The sequence below is a fragment of the Trachypithecus francoisi genome, unplaced genomic scaffold, assembly GCF_009764315.1.
Source record: "Trachypithecus francoisi isolate TF-2019V2 unplaced genomic scaffold, Tfra_2.0 Lachesis_group10, whole genome shotgun sequence".
Lineage (NCBI taxonomy): Eukaryota > Metazoa > Chordata > Mammalia > Primates > Cercopithecidae > Trachypithecus > Trachypithecus francoisi.
In genome coordinates this window covers 28,517,171-28,538,421 of record NW_022681455.1, presented here as the reverse complement: position 1 = coordinate 28,538,421, position 21,251 = coordinate 28,517,171, and the positions used below count along the sequence as shown (strand labels likewise).

The 21,251-nt window shown below is 40.8% G+C and overlaps 1 protein-coding gene and 1 long non-coding RNA gene across 6 annotated transcripts in view; one reads left to right on the top strand and one right to left on the bottom strand.

The window, feature by feature from the left end:
• The window catches only part of LOC117086905, a 31,095-nt gene extending 13,626 nt beyond the window's left edge, over positions 1–17,469 (bottom strand). Inside the window, exon 1 of the long non-coding RNA XR_004438615.1 lies at positions 17,447–17,469. This is a non-coding gene — a long non-coding RNA (uncharacterized LOC117086905). The remainder of the gene's footprint in view (positions 1–17,446) is intronic.
• On the top strand, positions 1,623–20,085 carry ZSCAN12 (zinc finger and SCAN domain containing 12). Of its 5 annotated transcripts, none has more exons than XM_033216519.1 (6): positions 1,623–1,754; positions 2,605–3,074; positions 8,012–8,156; positions 9,313–10,459; positions 18,303–18,811; positions 20,040–20,085. In XM_033216519.1, the coding sequence occupies exons 2-5, from the start codon at positions 2,673–2,675 to the stop codon at positions 18,421–18,423; spliced, it is 1,815 nt and encodes a 604-aa protein (XP_033072410.1). In that variant the 5' UTR covers positions 1,623–1,754; positions 2,605–2,672; the 3' UTR covers positions 18,424–18,811; positions 20,040–20,085. The 5 variants fall into 5 exon arrangements, with proteins under 5 accessions (XP_033072410.1, XP_033072407.1, XP_033072409.1 ...); XM_033216516.1 differs by lacking the exon at positions 20,040–20,085 and adding an exon at positions 17,382–17,633 and having other exon boundaries at positions 18,303–18,435; XM_033216520.1 differs by lacking the exon at positions 20,040–20,085 and adding an exon at positions 17,382–17,633 and having other exon boundaries at positions 1,632–1,754; positions 7,978–8,156; positions 18,303–18,435.
• Positions 20,086–21,251: the final 1,166 nt, after the last annotated feature.

Genomic DNA, 21,251 nt, shown 5'->3' with positions numbered 1-21,251 from the left:
TCCTCTTGAGTAGAGTATGCTGTCAAACTTTTGGACCATTACCAATCTGATGACTAACGTGGTACCTCAGTCAGCATAGTTTTTAATTTGTATGTTCATATTTTGAGCGAAGTTGAACATCTTTACAGATGTTTGAGGGCTGCTAGCATTTCTTATTCTGTCAACTATTTCTTTTGGCCATTTTCTCTATTGGGTTATTGGTTATTCTCAACTTTTAGGAGCTCTTTAGATATTTGGAAAACTAGCCCTTGCCTGTGATATGTTGCAAGCCTTTTTCTTTCCTTATGATTTTTTTTTTTGACAAGCAATACATTTTATTTTTATGTAGTCAGATTTATTATTTTTATGGGTTTTGGATTTTGAGTCATATGGTTAGATAATGTTTCCCCATTCTCACGTGTTAGAGTTATTATTCATGTTTTCTTCTAATACATGTATAGGTGGATTTTTTACATTTAGATCTCAGATCCATTTAGAATTTATCTCTATTGTGATGTGTGGTGGAAAATACAAATCCAGTTTTACCTTTGACAAATGGTTGTCATCCCAGCACAACTTCTAAGTTCTTCATTTCCCTGTTGATATGTGGTGTCACCTTCATCATTTACTCAATATCCTCACATACCTGGATCTATTTCTGGTCTATTCTTTCTCTCTGTTAATACAATAAAATCATATGGGTGTGTTCCAGTATCTGATAAGGCTGACCCTCCCCATTGTTCTTTTTCATGGGTTTCTTGGCTATTCTTATTTTCCCAGTTGAACTTTATAATCAGTTTATCTAATTCCAGAACAATATCTGTTGATATTTTTGTTGGAATACTAGAGTTGCATACGTATTTAGGGAGGATTGACCTCTTTGAGTCTTTCCAAGAACCGCATATTGCTTTCTGTTTGTTTAAATGTACATCTGGCCTTTTAGGAGCTTTTTAAAGCTTTCCCCATAGAAGTTTTGTTCATTTCTTGTTAAGTTTATTCCTAGTTTCACTTTTTTGTTGCTATTGTAAATATGGTCTTCTCTTCCATTATATCTCGTAACTCGTTATCATTGATTATTCACATATATGAAGGCCGTTGATTTTAGTGTGTTAACTTTATATCTTGCTAATTTACTAAATTATCCTTTTTAATAGTTTTTCCATTGAACCGGGTTTTCTGACATATAATCATACATCGGCGCATAAAAGAGAACATCAAGAGAATCGGGGATGGCGAAATAGCCGGCAGAAACCAGCCCGCTGGCCCTTGAGAAGTCTGTGTGGAAGAAATCCCTTCGCCACCGCTAAGCGCGGATTTGGGAAGGTCCCCAGGAGAAGGTCCCCCGAGAACATCCCTTTGAGGCATCTCTAACCTCAGAGACACAAAATCCCAATGTGAATGGAGACGCAAGGGATTTCCCTGTCTTAAGATCAGTTCTACAAGCCTTGACCACCCATCGGGCCGGGGAAAGTGTGGACAATGGCTGGGTAAAGAAGAGGAGAAAGATAAACCCGCTCCGTTTACCCGCGGGTCTGAGAGCCATCGGCCTTCCTCTCACGTAGACGCGCGGAAACACTACCGAGTTGAAAGCCCCTTTCACCCTCTTCCTAGAGCGGCCGCGGAAGTGCGCCCCACACGGGTTGATTCTCAGCCCTCCAGTGGCCGCTTCCGGCCTTTGTGGGTCACTTTCGATGGGTTCCGGGTCCCAAAAGGGTTCGAGGCCTCCTGCCTTCGCTCCGTAGGAGGGAGTTCTCTTCTGGCCCCGGGGGCCGCAGGTGAGCGATGTTGTGCTCTGTATGCTGCGAGGAGGTGGGCGGGAGATTGCTGTATTCCAGTTGCTGGGCCCCTCGGCTCTGGCCGGTGCAGAATGGACCCCGGTCCTCCCAAGCCCAGGCGGATCCGCGGGAAGCTCTCCCTCCCCAAAGTGCGTTGGAGACTAGGATGAGGGATCGGCTCCCAGTCTGCAGCAGTTCCATGCTGTAAGGCCCATACCTACCTTACGCGTTTGCCTCGGCGGTGTATCCTTGGGTTCAGCGCTTACCGACATTTCTAGACAGTGGTGGTTCACAGACGCTGGCCGGCATCCTAGGGCCTTCCTCACTTCAGATTATAATCACAGACCACGAGGATAGAGGGAAGCCTTAAAGAGTAACCTCTTCAGCCTTCTCACTTTATAAATGAAGAATAAGGAGCAGAAAGATTAAGTCCCTGAGAAAATAATTTACATGACTTTGTTGCTTTTGTGATTTCATGGTTTCCACCAGACATCTCGACATTGAAAAGCTAAAAGTAACTCATCAAGGATGTCCTAACCTTTTATCATTATTGTTTACTTGATCTAAATGTTAGTTTTATTCCATTAGTCTTTCATTTAGGACCAAATGAGAATAAGTTTACTAACAAGTCTTACTCTTCTTCTTAAAGTCCTGAAACAACTTGGCACCTTTCTTCAGTCTTTCTCTTTAAATTGGTCTAATCTTAAGTCTTTTCTATCAGAGTATTTTTCTGAGTAAGTATCGTACATTAACCTGGAGGCCAGATTTCAAAGATCGTAGTTAAGTTCTCAGAATTTGCAGTTTTACTTTATGGTGGAGTTTGTGTTAATAATGATGGCTTATTTCTCAGGGCTGTCCAGGAATAAATTTTCCAGGGGAGATCTTACTTGAAACACCGGTAGTTCTAGCACAGCTAAAATGGCATCTACTTGGGCTATCCAGGCCCACATGGACCAGGATGAACGTTTGGAAGTAAAGAGAGAGGAGAAGAAGTTTACCACCAGACAGGATTGGGACCTGCATAAAAACAACACCCATAGCAGAGAGGTCTTCCGCCAGTACTTCAGACAGTTCTGCTACCAGGAGACATCTGGTCCCCGTGAAGCTTTGAGCCGACTCCGAGAACTTTGCCATCAGTGGCTGAGGCCAGAGACCCACACCAAAGAACAGATTCTGGAGCTGCTGGTGCTGGAGCAGTTCCTGACCATCCTACCTGAGGAGCTCCAGGCCTGGGTGCAGGAGCAGCATCCGGAGAGTGGGGAGGAGGTGGTGACTGTGCTGGAGGATTTAGAGAGAGAATTGGATGAGCCAGGAGAGCAGGTGAGAAAAAAGATGTGACTTCTGTTTGAGAAAAGATAAACTGTGGATTTCTAGGCCAGAGTGAAGAACAGCCATTTTTTCACAAAGCATGTTTTTGACAGTTTGGTGCATCAGAAAGGGGCATGAGTTTCAGGGAAAGTTGGCTAATGTGGTCCCAACTTATTTATAACTTTTCTGTGGAAGGATTTTATATTTCTCTATTAAGCTACAAAATTCTGTTTGATAAACATGCTGCTCATCTTAGAAAACTTCTAAGACAAGAGAAGGTATCAGAGAGATGAAAGTAGCAGGATGGGAAGCAGTCTCTTGGAGGGGCATCACTCTGTTGCACAATACAAATAATTAAGAATTAAGGTTTTGCAGATATATCCATTGCTCTGACTCCATTACAGGGTTTTAAAATGGAGAAATTAACTATTTCAGGGGAATGAGATGTGGGAGTACAATGGAAAGTCAGTGAGGAGGGCAGGGTGGGGTTCTGTGCTTCTTTGAGTAGTAGAAAGCCCAGTTAGGTTGGAAAGGTGAATTCTGAGTAGAAGAGTTGAGATAGTGTCCAGGACCTTGAATCTCAACCTCTGGAATTGAGATTTTATTCTGTAGACAGACGCCCCTAACCTTTTCTTCTTGAGTCTAAATGAGCTTTACTAATTGTAAGATGTAAAAGAGAACCAAATTATATAGAACTTTTTTGTTTTGTTTTTAATACTAAAATGAGACAGTGGTTGTCAACCAGTGCCATTTTTGTGCCCCAGAGGGCATTTGGCAATGTCTTGGGACATTTTTGGTTGTTATAACTCAGGGAGGTGCTGCTAGTATCTAGTGGGTAGAGAGGACAAGGCTAATGCTAAGCCTCTTACAACACACAGGACAGCCCCAGACAACAGAGAATTATCTGAACCAACATGTCAGTAGAGCCAACACTAGGAAACCCTGATATAAAGAGTTTGAAACTTAGGGAAATAATGAAATGGAAGTATAATCTAGCACTGTGATACAAAATACAAAATACAATAGAGAGGGTAGGAACATGTGGCAAAAAGATCTAAGTTTGAAATAAGATCATGAGGCCAGGCGCGGTGACTCATGCCTGTAATCCTAGCACTTTGGAAGGCCGAGGGAGGTGGATCACCTGAGGTCAGGAGTTCAAGGCCAGCCTGGGCAACATGGTGAAACCCCGTATCTACTAAAAATACAGAAATCAGCCAGGCGTGGCGGCACGTGCCTGTAATCCCAGCTACTTGGGAGGCTGAAGCAGGAGAATCACTTGAACCTAGGAGGCAGAGGTTGCAGTGAGCCAAGATTCTGCCACTGTACCCCAGCCTGGTCAACAGAGTGAGACTCTGTTTAAAAAAAAAAAAAACAGGATAATGAAAGTGTGATTACCAAGGATGAAGCATGTCTTAGGTAAGAATTGTTTGGAAGTGATGACAGATTAGATCTATTAAATAAAGAAGGAAGAACCAATTGAGAACTCTTTACAGAGCAATGTATTCTAAGCTAAACACTAGGGATTTTAAGCTTGAAAGACTAGTATAATGGAGACACTCCTAACAAAGTTAAAGACTATAGGAAATAATTAAGTACATATTTACCATATGTCTGTTTGGACTAGGTATTGTTTTAGGCACTGTGAATGCAACAGCCAGCAAAACACAGGGGGTTGCTATTCTCATGTAGATTCTCGTCTACTGAGGAGAGACAGATAGTAAATTAAAAATCAACAAACCAGCCTGGGCAACATAATGAGACCCCCATCTCTATAATACAAAAATTAGCCGGGCAGGCACATGTAGTCCTAGCTACTTGGGAGGCTAAGGTGGGAGGATTGCTTGAGCCCAGGAGATCGATGCTGCAGTGAACCGTGATTATACCACTGCAGTCCAGCCTGGGAGACACAGTGAGACCCTATCTCCAAAAAAAAAAAGAAAAATCAACAAACATACAAGATGTAGGTGGTGGTAAATTCTGTTCAAACAACAACAACAATAAAAGCAGAGAAAAGGAATAGTGAAATAAGCGGGGATTGTGCTGTTTTCTGTAGACTTGTCAGAGAAGGCTTTTCAGATAGGTGATATTTACAGGAGAAATCTGAATGAAAAGAGCAATATCAGGGATAAAAGCATTCAGGCAGAGGGTCTTAAAGTGAGAATCTACTTATCATGGTAGAGATGTGTTTGTCAAGGAGGAGATGAAATAAAATGCTTATAAGATTATATTATGTCAGAACTTGTAGCAATTATAAGAATTCCGAATTGTATTCTGAGATGGAAAGTCATTGGAGAATTTTGAACAGAAGAGAGACATAATCTGACTTGAATTTTAAAATAGTCACTCTGGCTTCTGTGAGAAAGTTCCACAATGGGGCTGGGGTAGGCATAGGGGTAAAAGTTCGAGGCAAAGAAACCATTGTAGAAGCAATAATAATAAGCAATAATCCAGGCGAGAGATATTGGTGACTTGGACTAGAATAGTAGCAGTGGGAGTGGTAAAATGTGATTGGAGTCTGGATGTATTTTGGAGGTAGAGCTTGACAGCGTTTGTTTTTATATAGAATGTGGAATATGAGAGAAAGTAAGTTAAGGATTATGCCCAAGTATTTGGTCTGAATATCAGATAGAGTGGATTTGTCTTTCATAGAGATGGTAAAGAATGGGAGAGAAGTGGGTTTGGGGTGGAAGGACAGGAATCAAAAATTAGGGTTTGGGCCAGGCACGGTGGTTCATGCCTGCAATCGTAGCACTTTGGGAGGCCGACATGGGCAGATCACCTGAGGTCAGGAGTTCAAGACCAGCCTGGCCAACATGGTGAAAGCCTGTCTCTACTAAAAATAGAAAAATTAGCTTGGTATGGTGGCGTGCACCTATAATCCCAGCTACTCAGGAGGCTGAGGCAGGAGAATCGCTTGAACCCAGGAGGCGGAGGTTGCAGTGAAACAAGATCTTGCCACTGCATTCCAACCTGGATGACAGAGTGAGACTCCGCCTCAAAACAAAAACAAAACAAAAAACAAACAAAAAACAGGGTTTGGATATGTTAATTTTGAGATTCCTATTAGAACCCAAGAAGAAAAGTTGAGCAAACAACTAGATATAATGAACTGGAATTCAGTGGAAGGGTCTGTGCTAGAACTACAGAATTTGGGCTTTTCAGAATATGCATAGTATTTAAAGCCACAAGATAGGATGAGATCATGAAGGGAGTAATGAGCAGTAGAAACAGAGTAGCTAGAGAGGTACAAAGAATGGGATTCTTAGATGCAGGCAAGAGTAATTTGGTTTTAAATGTGCTGAATTTGTATTGCCAACCAGTTCTTTCTCTGAAAGCACTGCAGGGGGCATCTAATGGAGTTTACAGCTTGATTTCTGAGGCCTGACCAGAGATCCAGGAATAGAAGGCACAGCTCACAGTACTGGCCTTTTCTCCCTGCTTTCTTTTTTCAAAATGTGAGATACCAAAACACCATTTTCTGTACATCTGAGATAGCATTTTGCTGACTCTGGCTTTTATTCTGAAGACTGAGTCTACAAAATGAAACCGTATCAGGGAAATTGAGGCAGTATATGGTGATTTCTTATTTATAAAATTTAACCTTTGAAGAGAATGGAGGAGTAATTTGAGAGCCTGTTGTATGCCAAGCCCTGTGCAAGGTGCTTTATACAAATGTTATTTATAATCTCAGAGAGAGTAAGTAACTAGCCCAAGGTCACAGAGCTATTAGACTAAGAGAGAAAGTAATCCATGTGATTCCATATCCCTGCTTTTTACAATACCTTGCTGAAGAAACCTGTTATTTTTAAATGCAAGAGGAAATAGGCCCATGGAAGAATAGCAGCCACCCAGTGACTGAAATTGCTGAATAAATGAGTTAGTTAACTGAGGGAGCAAGGGTCAGAGGGAAGCCAAAAGTGATGGGATTGAAGGCAAAAGTAGAGATGTGAGCCTTGAAATAGAGAAGACATCATCCTCTAAGATAGAAGAAGTGGAGAGGAGTATGAGGGTGGAGATAGATAAAATGAATAGTAGATGATTTTTGAGATGATTGTGATCTTGGATAAATAGCAAATAAGATAATCTTCCCAGAGAGAAGTGGGATGGGCAACTCAGAAGAGCAGAGACTATTGGGAACAGCTTAGGAATGAATATGGAAGAGATTTCTCTCCTTCCCTTCTTTTTCCTTTCTTTCTTCTCCCACCCTCTTTCTTTTCTTTCTCTTCATTTGTTCCCTTATACCTTTTGTTTTGTTTTGTTTTGTTTTTGGAGATACGGTGTCTCTGTCACCTAGGCTGGAGTGCAGTAGTGTAATCATAGTTCACTATAACCTTGAACTGGGCTCAAGCAATCCTCCTGCCTTAGTCTCCTGAGTAGTTAGGACTACAGATATGCGCCCCCATGCCCAGATAATTTTTAATTTTTTTGGAGAGATGGGGTCTTGCTATATTGCCTAGGCTGGTCTCAAACTCCTGGCCTCAAGCAATCCTCCCATCATAGCGTTCCAAGGGTGCCTTTCTTTTTTATTATTTCTCTATATTATTTATCTTTACATATCTCCTTTCCTTTTCCTCTTTCTCTCTTAATGTTTTATTTTACCCTAAGTTCTATCTTATTTCCTCCTTTCTGCCTCTTTCACCTTTTTCTTCTCTCCTTTGTTTTGTCTTTCTCCCTTTCCTTTCTCCACTTCTTTGAGCATAAGACAAAGAAGTAAAAGTGGCACAACCAATATATTTTAGCAGTAACAACAGGAGAAATTACATCTGGGTGTAGAAGGGAAGATTCCCCAGAGCAGGTGACATTTATATTAGCCTTGAAGAATGGGTAGGGTTATGGCAGGCTTATATCTGGGAAAATGGTCATTTCAGGTTTCAGCCACTGCCACAAATGTATACTTTTTGTTTTCTGTTATCAGAGTGAGTCTGTCAGCTACATCTCATTTTCCTCAGGTCTCAGCCCACACTGGGGAACATGAAATGTTCTTGCAGAAGGTGGTACCTCTAGGAAAAGAAGGAGAACCCAGTATGCCCCTCCAGTCCATGAAAGCCCAGCTAAAGTATGAATCTCCAGAACTTGAATCTCAACAGGAGCAAGGTAAAGAAGAAAGACCCATCTTGGGAGGAAGGGGAAGATGGGTAACATAGGACACTGGGGCTTTTTTGTACTTGCTACTGTTTCTGATCATTAAAGTCAAAAGGGCCCTCTCAGAATCTGATGGCTCATACATAGACTCTCAGGCAGCCTGGTTTGTCACTCTTCAACCCTTACTTTCTTGTATATTCATATTCTTCTAAATTCTGGCTTTAACACTTAATTTAGTCCTTCTGATACATTATCTCTCTTTATACTGACCTCCTTGCTATTTTTAGCTTTTATCCTGTCAGACAATACCTCTATCTTCCACTTGCACTATATCCTTTCTGCTTCATTAAATAAGACTTTGCTCCATTATGTCTGCAACTAACTTTCAGATGGTTCAAGAAAAAAAAAATTGTATACTTACAAAGAAAAGGAATAACAGGCTGGGTGTGGTGGCTCATGCCTGTAATCCCAACACTTTGGGAGGCCAAGATGAGTAGATCACGAGGTCAGGAGTTCGAGACCAGCCTGACCAACATGGTGAAACCCTGTGTCTACTAAAAATACAAAAATCTCTGGGTGTGGTGGCACATGCCTGTAATCCCAGCTACTTAGGAGGCTGAGGCAGGCGAATCGCTTGAACCCAGGAGGCGGAGGTTGCAGTGAGCTGACATCGCGCCACTGCACTCCAGCCTGAGCGATAGAGCAAGACTCTGTCTCAAAAAAAAAAAAAAAAGAAAAAATAATAAAACAAATGTTACAAAATATTAAAAGTTCGTGAATGTGTGAAAGATCCACTACCTTATTTCTACTTTCTCTGTATCCATTTCATTTTCATTTAATTTTTTAAGTAGGTAAAAATGTACATGGCTTAAAAACAAAAATTTTTTAAGTTATTTAATGAAAAGTTTCTATTCCACTTGATTTTCCCAGCCACCTATCTCTTCCTCCTACTCTGAAATAGGTTGTAACTGTTACTAATTTTTTGTGTGTCCTTCCAGATATTTTTTTGATGCATATATGTTTTCCATATTGAAACAAATATATTTTCCTCTCTTTATCACTAAGATGGTAGAGTCTTGCATTTTTTATTTCCTAACAGCTGCTTAATATTAAAATGTATGGATACATTTTAAAGGTACAAAAGGTAACATTTATGATCCCTTCTTAGTTTTAGATGTTGAGACTGGAAATGAGTATGGAAATTTAAATCAAGAAGTTTCTGAAGAAATGAAACCACATGGGAATACATCCAGTAAATTTGAAAATGATATGTCCCAGTCTGCTAGGTGTGGAGAAACTCATGAACCTGAAGAAATAACAGAAGAGCCCTCTGCATGCTCCAGAGAAGATAAACGACCTACCTGTGATGAAAATGGAGTAAGCCTGACTGAGAACTCTGACCATACTGAACATCAGAGAATCTGTCCAGGAGAAAAATCTTATGGATGTGATGACTGTGGAAAAGCTTTTAGTCAGCACTCACACCTCACAGAACATCAGAGGATCCATACTGGAGACAGACCCTACAAATGCGAAGAATGTGGAAAAGCTTTCCATGGGAGAACTGTGCTTATTCGACACAAAATAATACACACTGGAGAGAAACCATATAAGTGTAATGAGTGTGGCAAAGCCTTTGGCCGGTGGTCAGCTCTTAACCAACATCAGAGACTTCACACAGGAGAAAAACACTATCACTGTAATGACTGTGGCAAAGCCTTTAGTCAGAAAGCAGGCCTCTTTCACCACATCAAGATCCACACAAGAGACAAACCTTATCAGTGTACTCAGTGTAATAAAAGTTTTAGTCGGCGTTCCATACTTACTCAGCATCAAGGAGTTCATACTGGGGCGAAGCCCTATGAGTGCAACGAGTGTGGAAAAGCCTTTGTTTATAACTCATCCCTTGTCTCCCATCAGGAAATCCACCACAAAGAAAAATGCTATCAGTGTAAGGAATGTGGGAAATCCTTCAGTCAGAGTGGCCTTATTCAGCATCAGAGAATTCACACTGGGGAAAAACCCTACAAATGTGAGGTATGTGAAAAAGCCTTTATTCAAAGGACAAGTCTAACAGAACATCAGCGAATTCACACTGGAGAAAGACCCTATAAATGTGATAAGTGTGGGAAGGCGTTTACTCAAAGATCGGTCCTCACGGAACATCGGAGAATCCACACTGGAGAAAGGCCCTACAAGTGTGATGAGTGTGGGAATGCCTTCCGAGGAATGACCAGCCTCATTCAGCATCAGAGAATCCACACTGGGGAGAAGCCCTACCAATGTGATGAGTGTGGAAAAGCCTTCAGACAGAGGTCAGATCTTAGTAAACACCAGAGCATCCATAATAGAGGTGGTCCCTATGTATGTAAAGAGTGTGGGAAATCATTCAGGCAGAACTCAGCTCTTACTCAACATCAGACTATCCACAAAGGAGAAAAATCTGTTTCTGTGTGATGACTACAGGGAAGTTATCTCACAGAGCTGAGGCCGGTGAGAAATACTATTTAGCTTTACAATTATTGGGGTAAAACTTCAGTCACCATTGTTACAGGGAAACCTCAGATATTTAATAAGAATTCAGTACGTGCTGCCCATTGTATTAGGTGCTGTGGAGAACAAGAAGATAACCCCAAACTCTTTTCTCAGAGAGTTTATAGCCTAGTTTGGGATAGATAAGATCCACATATTTAGTTAAATAAGACTACAGGAGAGTAGAATAGATGCACAAGTTGGTGTTGAATGAAAGTGGTACTTTGTAGCCTGTAAGTGCTGTAAATTCTAAAGGACAGGTTACTTTTGCCTGGAGTGGTGAAGAAGGATTTTATTTAAAATAAGGATTTGATGGGCAGACTTAGCAGTCACAAGGGAGAAAATGGGTAAAACAAATGTAAGCCAACTTAAGACTGCATGTGGTTTGGAAGCATTTTCAGGGAAAAAACTAGCCAACCTGAAGTAAAAGGTTCATGCAAATTGGGCAATCAATAGCATTAAGTTGGAAACAGCTTGGGGACAGACTATAAGAAGGCCAGAATGTGAATAATTTCATCTCATACTTTATAGCACTTTGACATTTACAGAGCACTTTTCTTATTTAATTCCTAAAATACCTTGGTAAATCAAAAGCAGTCTCCATTTTAAAAATGAGAATACTCTTGCCTATGAAGACGGCGACACAGCTATAATCCCACACAAAGAAAAAGACCAGTAACCTAAGTGCAGGTCTCTTGACTTCTAGTCCTGGCCATTACACTAGTGATCCTCCAACTTTGATGAACATCAAAATCACGTTTGAGGCTTGTTTAACATCCCTGAATCCCACTCATATTCTGCTTCATTAGGCCTAGGATGCGAGTTGAGAATCTTCATTTTTATAGCTCCACAGTTACTTATTATACTTTAAAATTTGAGAAATGTTGAGTTGAATGACAGCTGACTTCATGGCTGTCTGCAAAGTGGGGAAGCCTGAACACAGTCCTGTAAACTAAAGGCCGCTGCAGACTTTTAGCACAAGGAGATCCTTACAGGGAACATGTGCCACCAGCTCTTTGGAGTAAACCGGGAATTAGACCCCCATCGTGCCAAAAACTAGGGTTTTAAGGTGGTCTTTCCATCCCTTCAGATTTAAGTATTTAAAGAAAAAGAGACAGACCTACATTCCAAGGGTCTTCTGAGTGCAAGGCCTTGTGTTGTTTGTTTATTTAGGGGAGGGCCTGGTGCTCTTCTCTGCTTTATGCTTTACCTCCTTTTGTTTCCCAGATCTCTTGTTACCTCTATGTTCTGAATTCCCTAATAATTGCTCTTGAGAAGTGATTTACATTTTGTTGGTTTGTATAGTTCTTGAACACATAAAAGGACCCCAAATTAGAGATACTATCCCTTGGGCTTCTGAAAAATGAATCAACCAAAAACTGGTTGACTCTAACCTTGTCTTGCTGAGTAAAAATTCTGCTTTGGATGAGAACCTGTCTTGATTGTTTTAGTGGACAACAGGCAAGCCACATAGAAGTACACATGGCTCCTGATCTGTCTTTTTATTTACAGAAATCATTCTTAATCTCTACTGAGATGGCCTGTTAGTTCCTTCCTTTTCTACCCTGCCACAGCAAACTCCACAATTTCTGGGACTAACTTCCTACTGCACCCCAACACAACTCCAGTCCTCTCTTCTCTTCACACTTCTAGCTGGTCAATGGGTTTGCAGTGGTGAGACAGTGACAAAAGGGGAAGGGAAAAAATAAAAGAAGGGTAATCTTCATTCTTCCTCAGTAAGTCCCACTCCTAATTACCTAATTACGCAGTCCTGTGTCTTTGTCCCATCTTCACTCCTGTAATACATTCCCCACCCCCATTTTCTTAGTGCCCCTGTCTCTTGCCTCTCTAGCCATAAACCCTGTACAGAATTTCATCTCTGGGTTGGAACTAGAAGCACCCGTTGGTCCTATAGCAATATTATATTTCTAGCTAGGTTGTAAATATGAACACATTCCCATAGAAGTCATAATGGTATAAGTATTATAATTCAGGTATATTGGGTGTCAGATTGGCTTCTGGGATTGGAACTTACATGACTTTCTGTGTGGAAAAAACTTCTTGAGTTCATGAGAGAGAAAGGCAAATGAACAGTTGAAAAACAACTTACTCATAAGTTGAGGACTGCTTAGTTAGGCTTTTTTCATAACCCCAGCATAGGAGTTGCACGCATAAGGCACTGAGGCAACTGGGATTGGAAACCTAGTTTTCTTCCTCCAGGAAACAAGGAACCCAGAGTGAGCCTGGGAGCTCTGTAGCTATAAGTATGTGAGGCCTATGCTCTACCTAAGTTTACCCTGCCTCCCATTTCTCACATAATGAGAATGCAAACTTGTAACTAAACCAAGGTTCAGCTGCTTGCGGCTCCAAAGCCAAAACTCCAGAGAGAAGAGAGTTGGTGGGAGGAAAAGCAGATTTATTTGGAGAGCCAGCAAACTGAGACGATGGTAGGCTAGTGTCCTAAAGTACCATCTTAAGTCAGTACAAATTTTAGGCTCTTTTTATGTTAAGGGCAAAGGGAAGAGGACAGAGTTGGGATGAAGAGGTAACCTATGACCACAGACATCTGGGCGCCAGCAAGAGTCCAAGGAGGTTGGGAACTTCTTTGTCATTGGTTGGGTCACAATGCTCCTATAAATCTTTAACAAAACATAGTTATACATACTTCTTTAATCCCAGAGTTTGTTTTTAAAACTACATGATTGCTGTTTTGCATATTATCTCTGCTCTAAAACTAGCTTACATGGAGGAACGGGTAAAGGCTCCTTAAACAAAAATGGAGTTACTTATGTTAGTTCTTTTGCTGTTTCACTGTTAGAAACTCCTCTCAGTGGAGGGGACTTTACTTAATGATGGGAACCTGTGTGAGAATGTTCTCCTTACCAAACATGCTATGCATACCCTTTATCTAATCTGATTTTATAGACTTGTTATCCAAACTGAAATTACTGTTCATAGTAACTTCAGAGCCTCTCTTTTAATCTGCTCACTGGAATGCAATCCTTGTTTTAAACTTGCCTTCTATTCCTCCCAGTGCCTTTACTTGGGGGTCTTTCCAGCTCATTTTTGTGCACATTCCTCCATTTGCCTTTCTGCATGCGACTTAATCTTTCTTATATACCTAATATTATAAAGGGACCATAAACAAAGACTCAGAACAATGGAATATGCTGATTACAGGAGGGTACAGTTCATACTTGTTTAAAAATAAACGTGGAGGCTGGGCGTGGTGGCTCATGCCTATAATCCCAGCACTTTGGGAGGCCGAGGTGGGCGGATCACGAGGTCAAGAGATTGAGACCATCCTGACCAATGTGGTGAAACCCCATCTCCACTAAAAATACAAAAATCAACTGGGCATGGTGGCATGTGCCTGTAATCCCAGCTACTCGGGAGGCTGAAGCGGGAGAATCGCTTGAACCCAGGAGGCAGAGGTGGTAGTGAGCCGAGATCGCGCCACTGCTCTCCTGCCTGGTGACAGAGCGAGACTCCGTCTCAAAATAAAATTAAAAAATATATAAATATATGTTGGGGTTTTGTTCTGGTTATTTCTCATGCTTAAATACAGTTGTAGTACCAAAAAATGGTGGAGTGACATGGAATTTCCAGGGAGGCATCAAAGGGGATTAAACTAGCTCTCCAGGATAAAGAGGAAATATAGTAGAATAAGGCTACTAATTGGAGCTAAATTGGCAATATAGGGAAATTTAACGCCCTGAGGGGCAAATGGAGGATGTGACATGTTCGATATGGAACAGGAGTACTACACTGGGGAGTGCAGTGAACAGAGAATGCTTTATGATGAAGTCAAGAGTACATTTTATGGATAAAATATAGATGTGGTGTGACAGTGACAAGATCCTAGGAAACCTGAAACTTCTGAAGCATTTTATGTATGTGGATTTTGAAATAACAACAACAGGGGGTGGGATGGAAAGGAAGAATATGAAAGTGAAGCAGGTCCAAGGTAGAAATAATGGTCATCAATTGTAACAACAGCCAGATAGAAGTATCTGGTGTAAAACTCGAATGAATCATAAAGTTTGCAAATAACATTAAGGACAAGAATAAGATTGACTGGCTTGTCTTTTCTAATTGGTTCAAGGTAAACAAGACATTAAGTGTTTAAGGCAAAAAGCATGGAGAGGTTGGGGAAGAGCCAAGTTTCTAAAGTAATGAAAAGTGAAGTGAGTTTCAACTCAGGCTGTAAATGAAAACATAACCTGACAATCAAACTGATTCCAGAGAGTGCAGTGGGAAGGGACTGCAGAGGAAAACAGAATGGGGCCCTCCTTCCAACCAATACATTGTATTAAGAGGTTATCAGAGTTTGAGGTATGAGATGAAGCTAATGAGGAAGGACAGTGGGATTCAGCAGGGCTCCAAATTGAGACATCTCAACTGTATAATGAGGTTGGTTGTAGAGAGCACTAAGATACAAGAACTTAGACAAGTCTGCACTCCTGTACTCAGTACAGAAGTAGTCTCTTTTGTTAATATACAGATTATTTGTCGAGTTGTTATAGTCAAAACAAAGCTGTTCTTATTGACCATCTTTTGGAATTGAGAAAAGGGTTTATTAATGACAATACTCCACACTTATTAACTGCTTACTAAGGGCCAGACATTACTAAATGCTTTACTTACAACATCTCACTTTCAGCTGGGGAAACTGAAATAGATAAGCTAAAGCTGCTCAAGGTCCCAAAGTTAGTATGTGGTGAGGCCAAGATTTGAACCCAGGCAGCCCAGTTCAAGAGTCCACCCTTTTAACTTCTGTGATACACTTCCTCAGTTTATTTCAGTTGAACAAACCATGTGTTGCAGTGGTAATTCAGTGTCTTGAGTAATTATCTGTAAAAACTTTTTATCTTTAGTCAATATTCTGAAAAATGATTCAGAAAGTCCTGGAGTCCAAACACCTCAGGTATTATCACCCCCCTCTGCATACCAAATCTTGGATGAGGTTTGGCCAGCATAAACAGCTCTACTTCTTGTTGCCTGCACAGAGAGGGTGTCACAGGAGACATTCCACTTTAAAAATGGGCTCTTTATATGAAAAGATCATCCTTCTTAGCTTAGAATCATAAATCATTCTGCATTATTCTCACAGAATAAGGAATATTTGGCTGTCTAATTTAATACAGAAAGATTTAAAGATTTGTCCCCAAGTGTTGATAACCCATTATGGATGTATCTTTAATGTGAGTTTTTAAAAGTGATTTTATGTTAGAAGATACTTCTTGGATTTAAAAATGCACACATACACATATATGTGATATATGATATTTTTCTTTGCTTAAGACTTACCAGTTTTATAGTTCAAATGATGTCCCTCCTAACTCCACAAGGCCAGAATTTGAGCAAGTGCTTATTCAACCTAGACATAATCATTCGATAGCCTTTAATTGAATCTCTTCCCAACTTTTATCCTTTAAACCGAAAAGTTATACCACAGTCACTACAGCAGCTCATTTTATTGGAATTTCTTTGGATCCTCTCCCTCTCAAACATTCTGCGTGTATTTGGTAAGGAGTCCTCACACATTATTTTTTACTTGTGTAGTATTTCTACATATATATATTAATGTGTAAAAAGTATGTATGAATATTTTTATGTGTTGTAATTTGTATTTTATATATATGGCCTCATGTATATAATTTGACGTTGACAGAGCCAACTATGATAAGTGTTTTAAGCTTTTCAGTTGATTAGCCCCCTAGCTTACATTGTAAGACCATCATTTAGAGCCAGCAGTTTTCCCTTGATTTCATGGACAGTTGATTCTCTTCATACACATTAAAAACACCATCTAGGTGTCTGAAACCCATCAGTCAAGGCTCCCAGAGTTTTCACCTATCATAGTTCAAGTTGATCTCTAGGGTATATGTCTGTTTGTTCCTGCCAGTCATTTTCCTAAGCCCAGTGGCCTGCTTCTGGAAGTCCCAAGAAGGGCTCCATAGTGGAAGCCATTTATTACTTCTGATTTATCATTACTCCTCTTCAAGCTTGGTGGGCATATCTTAGTGTTTTGATTTAGTGCCTTAGTTCTGCCTACTTCAGTAATGAATTTAGGAGTAGATGTCTCTGCATTTCATCCCTGATAAAGATTGAGGCAGTTTAGGGACTCTGCAGCTTCCTGTGGCCAAATTCCCTATTTATTCCTGAGGGCTTAAGAACCTAGATTCTAGAGACAGATTGCCATGGTTCGAATCTCAGCTTACTAGCTCAGTGACTTTGGGCAAGCGATTTAACCTCTCTTGTCCCTCAGTTTCCTCCTATGTAAAATGACAAAGATAATAATACCAACCCAATGTAGATTAAATTAGTTTACAAAGTGCTTAGAATAGTGCTTGGCACATTAGTGCTTTACAACTGCTATTTTGATGGTTGCTGTGGGCTCTCTCAAATGCATTGTCTCTAGATGCCAGTGCCCCAGGTCAAAATTTACCTTTAACCATGCTGCAAGTTTCCCAGACTGCTGCAGTCCTCCTAGCCCTGGGATAAAAGCTCCCACCCAGGTATACTTTTACTTTCCTGCCTGGAGAACTGATGAGCAGTGGCCAGCAGGGGACACTTACCGCCCAAGCCGGGAAGAGAGATTTCTTCCCTTTTGTCTCCGCCCCTGTTAGTTATCAGAGGTACCTAGCAGCCCGTGCTATATCCTCAGTTTGCCTTCGGAACTACTCTTCCCACGTTCTGCAGCTGGAAGGCCGGCCTCGCGCGGGTCAGACGCACCCCGGCCTGGGAACATGGGCCCCTGGGCTTACCTGACTGCTCAGCTGGAACTCGCGCTCCTGAGCTGGCGCGGGGTTCGGCCGGGCAACCACAGAGAAGAGAAAGCCTCCAGAATCCTAGAGAAGCTGAATGCTGAGACAGCCGTTGACGGCGGCGGGACATGAAAGTACCGACCTTTCTGACCTTTGTGACGGACCTTTAGGAGTGGGGTGGTCTCAGGTTCGTGCACTCTGGCCTTTCAGTGTCTCTGGTGAGGTTGGGCCTGATAGGTTGAGAGCTGCCAGGGGAAGTTAAGGGTGACTTCCAAGTTTTGAGGTATAAGGAAAACTGGCAGTTGAGAAAAGGGAGTCTGCGTTCCCTGTTTGGTGAAAGAAAGTTGGGTTCATTTGGGGAAATGATGTAATTCATGATTTTCCCAAGATTGACGCTGAGTACAAGAAAAGACAGAATCCACCTAGCTGTTGTGTGACTTTGAGCAAATTACTTAACTTCTGTGCGCCTCAGTTTTATTCATCTGTCAGTGAGATTATAAGTGTCTGCTTAAATGGCTGCATGCATGGTGCATTTTAAGTAAATATTAGCTGTTGTTATTTTTCATTTCTGATGTTCTTATCTCTGTCGTTTATATGGGATATTTTGAAGTGGGTGGGGGGGGAGCCAAGGGAAGAGGGTCATGATCTTTAAAGTTGTATTAATAAAAACTTTTAGAGAGTAAAAGGCTAGCAGATGGGGCTAGCTAATAATTTGCAGTCACTCTTGCTTTCTTAATTTATTTACCTTCCTGACAGAGTTCCGTTTTCTTTCAGTGCCTTGTTCAGATGAGTGAGTTCTTGGCTAAAGAGGTAAACAAAATTTAGCTTCTGTTAATATTGTTATTTTATGCCCCAGGAGGAAGACCAGCTACAAGGAAATACTTCTGAAAAATCATTCTGAACCCCAAGCTGGAGTGAATCTTCTCCTGAGCTCTCTCATTCCAGAATGGCAATCTTGTTGCAGGAAAGATCTCTAATAGTGACTGATGGTAAAGGAAGAAAGCTGTGCCTAGAACAAAGAATCAGGCTGGCAAAGAAATCACAGGTCTTTCCTCAAACTTCAAATTGTTACTATCTGGAGATAGCTACCTGGACTTTACAGAGCTGTCAGAGGACTTGGGAAGGTTTGCCAGCATTGGAAAAAGCCACTTGGACTCCACAGAGCTGTCAGAAGACTTAAGAAGCTTTGCCAGTAGTTCCTGAGACCAGAAATACATATTATGAAACAGGTGCTGGAACAGGTCCTGGCTCCTACTTGTGAAGCTGCAGATATAGGTAGGATTATATCATCCAGAATGTGGAGAGGAGGTAATCGATGATGCTGGAAAAGTTGAAGAGACAGCTTGAATGAAGGACAAACCACAGGTGGGAAAGGTTGGGAGGATCACTTATAGCTGGACTAGCAAAAGGCTTTGGGAATAGGATAGAAAGCAGCAAACCTGAACTTTAAGATCCACCAGATGTCTCCGGAACCATAACCCAGCATTTCCCATAAATAGCAGGTTTTAATTCTCCTGCTATTGAGGTGCATCTCTGGGACCTTCTCTTTCTATATTGGGTTTTTTGTTTGTTGGGTGTTTTAAGTTAGGGTTTAGCTTCAAATTCCATTTCCCAAGTCCAATTTTATCACATTGCCTTTGGGTCTCAGGCTAAAAGATAGAACAAGATACGCTTTTGGTCAAGATAGTACCTTGGAATCAAAGGTTTCAGATCAAACCTAAGATCCTATCTTAGTTTACCTCTCAGTGTTACTGCCTTTTGATATGGAAAGCTGATGAGAGAGCACCTCTGGAGAGAAAGAAGAAGAGAGCCTCACAGGGGAAGCTTTTAGAACTTTTAGTAGCATCCTCTCCCCAGAAACCTTGTCTCTACTCATCTCCTTCTCATTGTCTACCTGATTCTTTAAGTAGAAAATCTCAGCCATATTTGTAGGGGCTTGGGGTTTTGTTTTTTGACTCACTTCTTTAACTTCAAAATGTTGCTTTCTTACATTTTAGACATGAATATTACCTAGAAAAGCTATTGCCCCACTGTAAATTTTCCAGTTTATTGATTTCCCCACATCAGATTAGTATGTATTTTGAAACTGGTTTAGCTATTGTTTCAAGTTAACTTTGATCATATCCCATTGTTTACTGATCCACTCAACAAATATTTATTGAACATTTTGTAGGTCTATAGTAGTAGCCAAGATACTTATCAGTGAGTAGAAATAGTCCTTTTAACTGTCTTAACAAATTAAACTTTCTCTTGGTTTCATGATATTCCTTGTTTCTCAGCTTTGGATTCAAACTGATCTTCTCTTAACTTTTTTGATTATGCTTTCCTGATTTCTTTTATTGTCACATTTTGTGAAAAGTCTTCCATGCATTTCCAGTTTGTTTCTACCTAGCTGTCTCTTCTCACCCAAATTGGACCCCTCTACTCCTACCCTGCCACGTGCCTTCACAAAAATGAGATGCTTATTTAGAGACTTAGAAAAGGCATGCACTTTAGGTAAAAGTGGGTTTTATTTTTAATCACTGTACCCTATCATAAATTTCATTTCAGAAGAGACAACTGACATTTGAATTGTCTGTGCATTTTGTTTTAGATGGTGTTACTGAGAAGGAAACTAAGGACTTGGCTCCAAAACAAAACAAAAAAAATCTGGAGATGCTGAATTTTATTGGGGGGAATGTCTGTAGAACTGCAACATCAATGCAGTAAGTGTAGTAAAAGCTTTAGTTTCTGGTGCGTCATTACTCAGCATCATGTAGTCCACGATGAAGAGAATCTCTTTGCAATCTCTACAATCAACAAGTTTTGAAAGGCTTTTGTTTATAGTGGAACCCTCTTTTCCCCACAGAAGAACCACCACAGGAAAAATGCTGTCAGCATAAGAAATGTGGGAAAGTTTTCAGCCACGTGGCCTTATTTGACATCAAAGGATCCACATGAGAGACTGCATAAATGTGATAACTGAGGAGGCCTTTGTTTAGCAAGGAAACCTTAAACAAACTTGTGTGAAGAATGTAGGAAGACCTTCACCCAGAAGCCAGAACTGACTGTGCACCAAAGAATCTGCACCATAAACATGATGAATGTCTTATACAAACTTGTGTGAAGAATGTAGGAAGACCTTCACCCAGAAGCCAGAACTGACTGTGCACCAAAGAATCTGCACCATAAACGTGATGAATGTGGAGATGCTTTCTTCAGCATTGGAGAATTCACACTAAAGGGAAACCCTGCCAGTGTGATGAGTGTGGAAAAGTCTTGGAAAAATCAGTGAGTGAATTCTAATATGCTCTTATAAATGAGAGGATTGTGGAAACTTGTATAGACAGAGATCAGACCTCAACAAGGGAGTCTCCACAGTATTGAAAAGTTAATATAATTAATGTAAGTGGGCAAGTTGTATGGAGAATGGGTAGTCTAAATTGCTCATTTTAGCCAGTAAAAACATTAAATGAGTTTCTTAGATCAAGAAAAGGAAATGTTAGAAGTTAGTTTTCCCTTCCAGAGAGATCTATATGTGTAAGCAACCAGGACTTTTGAAATAAGTTGCATCTCTGGATTTGTGATCTGTCTCCTGGGTGATTATCTCTGTTTGGGGGGACAGGTGTTTTTTCTTCATGCCTGCTCCAGTCTCATCTCATATCTTTAATTCATTCAGCAAGTATACACAGTAGTATTATCGTCTACTGTTTGTTGTAAACATATATATATTATTTTCTTTATGGGCTGAGTAGGCTTGTATAGGTACCCTAGGACACAAAAATCACATATATCGTGTTTCAGTAAATGTAGTGAAAGGAACTAT